Source organism: Melampsora larici-populina, assembly GCF_000204055.1.
Source record: "Melampsora larici-populina 98AG31 unplaced genomic scaffold MELLAscaffold_12, whole genome shotgun sequence".
In the NCBI taxonomy this organism is placed as follows: Eukaryota; Fungi; Basidiomycota; class Pucciniomycetes; order Pucciniales; family Melampsoraceae; genus Melampsora; species Melampsora laricis-populina.
In genome coordinates, this window is record NW_006768776.1 from 1,825,636 (window position 1) to 1,829,000 (window position 3,365).

Consider the following 3,365-nt stretch of genomic DNA (forward strand, 5'->3'; position numbering starts at 1 on the left):
ACTTAAATCAACTCGTGTGTCATACAATGCGAACTCTGGAAATGTGAAGTGCAACAGTACCTCATTGTAACCACGGACCGGGTCGTCGCGGGGCGTACTACGATCCAGACAAAGTGTAACAAGTTTGTTAGTCACCGTGATTCTGAGTTGTTTACCTGGTTATCTCATTATATGTGACTGACCAATAATCCATTATATCATGCAACTTGTTTTCAGTTGGTCTTCTTCATACAAATATCCAATCGCGGTTTGTGATCCTCCAACACCCTGTATTAGGTGACTCGAGTATGGTATTTCATATTCGCACTATCATGCAAAACGATCAGGAGTTTCCGCACAATCAGTGTGATGGCTTTTATGACTAAGAATGAAAAGTACAATACACGAACGTATTGGATTCTTTTCAGCGGATACGCATCTCATAAGCGCCACTTTTTGAATCATCCCCGACACCGTGATAATTCCAGCCGCTGCCACGGATGATACGTTTTATATGTCTGCGAGCTATGGATAATCATACCGATGTCTCCAATTATGCATTTCGGGTTGATTGTCTTATTTTCTCTACGTTTTTAGGATTATGTATTAGATATCATACACAATTGAAAATTGCCTTTTATGCAGTTATATGTATCAATCTGCTGATTCGCGTCCAATAATCGCCTCACAATCCAATAGGCAGTACGAATTTATGATCGTTCAAACCATACGAGTTGCCTGATAGGCGGTGTTGTCCGTTATTGATTGCGGTACTTTTACCTTGTGTCATGCGGTGTGGTTTATGAAGATACATTATCACGGATAGTCCTTCAAATGTCATGTACGATTTTGTCACACGGCACGGGTTGAGGCGTGATTTTGACAATTGGCCGGTTTATGGATGCACATTTTTGCTCCTTTTTTTAACATGAGGTTGTTTGTTGTAAATGAAATTGCATGATAAAGACCAATTTGATATTTTGATGGGCTTGGTGTCCTCCTTGTGACAAACTTAGTATTGTCTCACTCATACATACCCTGCTTACACTTATTCTTCTCGCAATTCATCTCAATTTGCCAAATGCCTCCTCGTCATCGCGAAAAGGGGTTAGCGGTGCCAGAAGAGATTTACGGATCTGAAGTAAATTTGTTGTATCGGTTCAGTCAAGAAATGCCTTACGATGTGGGTCCTGATGATAGTTGTACCGGTTGTGGTGCATTCAGGTGGAAAATTGAGCGGCGTCAATCAGACGCAAATCGTTCTCGAGCTTCTTTTCGCAATTGCTGCAAGCATGGGGCAATTGATCTCCCTCTTCGTTATTTTCCTGCCGATGTTGGTGAACAAATTCCCCAATTCTTTTGTGACCTACTGAGTGGGCGTGATAGACGTGAGCACTTTTTGATATTTCGTGTTTGCTTCGATTGTGGATAGTGTTGTGACTCTATTGCTACTCAATACAGGTTCGTGTGGGTTTCGCGAGAAAATTCAAAATTATAACAATGCACTTTCATTCACTTCGATGGGAGTAACACTGGGCAGATGTAGTATTTTTCCCAAGTGAAAAATGATTGACCTGAAGGACAAACAAAATTGAAAAAGGTAGAATTCTGAATTCATTTTGTGTGTGCATTAACACTGCATTTTACTGCATTGATGCTGCATTTTTCCACATGAATGGTGCATTAATAGTGCATTTTTATGCATTAACACAGCATTTTTAATCATTTTGACATTAATTTTAATCATTTTGCATGGTGGAAAAATACTACATCTGCACAGTGTAAAGATGGACAGGACCGTTCTTGACGGTCGTGGCCCGTATGTATTTAGAATGCACGGTGGGATAACTCATAATATAGGATCGTTGATGCCCTTGGATGGAACAGATCCAGGTTTTGCTCAAATATTCATTTACGGTGGTGGCGGTATGGACGAAGACAATCTCCGCGTGCGACGTAGCAATTCCGACATCAATCCCAACATACTGTTCCTATTTCAACAATACATGTATGAACACAATCCTTATGCACGTGTATTCAAGTCGGCCGCCGAGATATGCAACGAGTCTCGTGAAATTCCCCGTACCCTGAGTATTAAGACTATTTTAGCTCCCGGCAGGGATCATCGTCGTTACAACAAACCGACGGCCAATGAAGTCGCAGCAATTATAGAAGGTGATGGGCAAGTGGGAAAGCGTCAGCGCGATATCATCTTGAGAAGGAAGAGCGGCGAGACAGAACCTATTTCTGAATTGCACACGGCATACTTTGCGCTTCGGTATCCATTGTTGTTCTTGCATGGCTCACAAATGTGGCACGAGGCATACAGGAATCCAACCCCTAAAAGTAAGTCATACCGCACCTGATTTTATGGTTGTGGTTGTCGCGCATCTGATTTTTTCTGGCGGATTTCTTAACTTAGATAAATCGGGTAAAATTTCAAACTTGCAATGGTTTGCGTACCTTCTTTTTCAACGTCCTGCGTATTTGGTTATACTAGCCTCCGGCCGATTGTTTCAAGAATTTGCTGTGGACATGTATGTTTGTGTTGAGCACTCCAGGCTCCAATACCTTTGATACAATCAAAAGAAATTACGAGCTGAGGTATATAGTGGCGCGGTAGAGGCTCTAGGTAATGAAGTGGATGAAGAGGTGGTACGGAAAAGAGTTGTATTACCGTCAAGCTTTATTGGAGGACCAAGGAGCATTCAACAGCTATACCAGGACTCAATGACTTTGGTGTCCGAATATGGCAACCCAAGTCTCTTCATCACGATGACTGCTAACCCAGATTGGCCTGAAATTACAGACGCCCTTGAGGACAACCAGACTTCATACGACAGGCCAGATCTTGTTGCGCGGGCTTTTTATAACAGGTTCCACAGCATGCTGCATGATGTGACAAAATTCGCTAGATTTGGAGAGTGCCCTGCTTATGTTTATACAATCGAATTCCAGAAGAGAGGTTTGCCGCACGCCCATCTGATACTTTTCCTACATCATGGTTCAAAACCCGATACACCTGAACAAGTCGATTGCCTAATTTCGGCACAGCTACCAGATCCTGTCCACGAACCTTTGTTGTACGAATTGGTCACGGAAAACATGTTGCATGGACCTTGCCAATCGTACAAGTGTTGGACTGGATCGGATTGCAAACTAGGTTACCCAAGGCCATTTACCAAACATACAACTTTGACAGACTCCTCTTACCCTTGCTACAAACGACCCAACAATGGCCAATTTTTCCAAAAAGGTGTTGATCGATTTGACAATGGGAGTGTTGTACCACACAATCGATTTCTGCTTCTAAAGTACAAATGTCATATCAATGTTGAAGTCGCGCACAGCATCCAGGGCAATCAAGTATCTATTCAAGTACATTC

General features: G+C 42.3%; 1 protein-coding gene across 1 annotated transcript; it reads left to right on the forward strand.

Moving 5' to 3' along the window:
* Nucleotides 1–1,060: 1,060 nt before the first annotated feature.
* MELLADRAFT_105274 (uncharacterized protein) lies at nucleotides 1,061–1,419 on the forward strand (the record flags this gene model as incomplete). Its single annotated transcript, XM_007408391.1, has 2 exons — nucleotides 1,061–1,367; nucleotides 1,412–1,419. The coding sequence occupies 2 exons, from the start codon at nucleotides 1,061–1,063 to the stop codon at nucleotides 1,417–1,419; spliced, it is 315 nt and encodes a 104-aa protein (XP_007408453.1).
* Nucleotides 1,420–3,365: the final 1,946 nt, after the last annotated feature.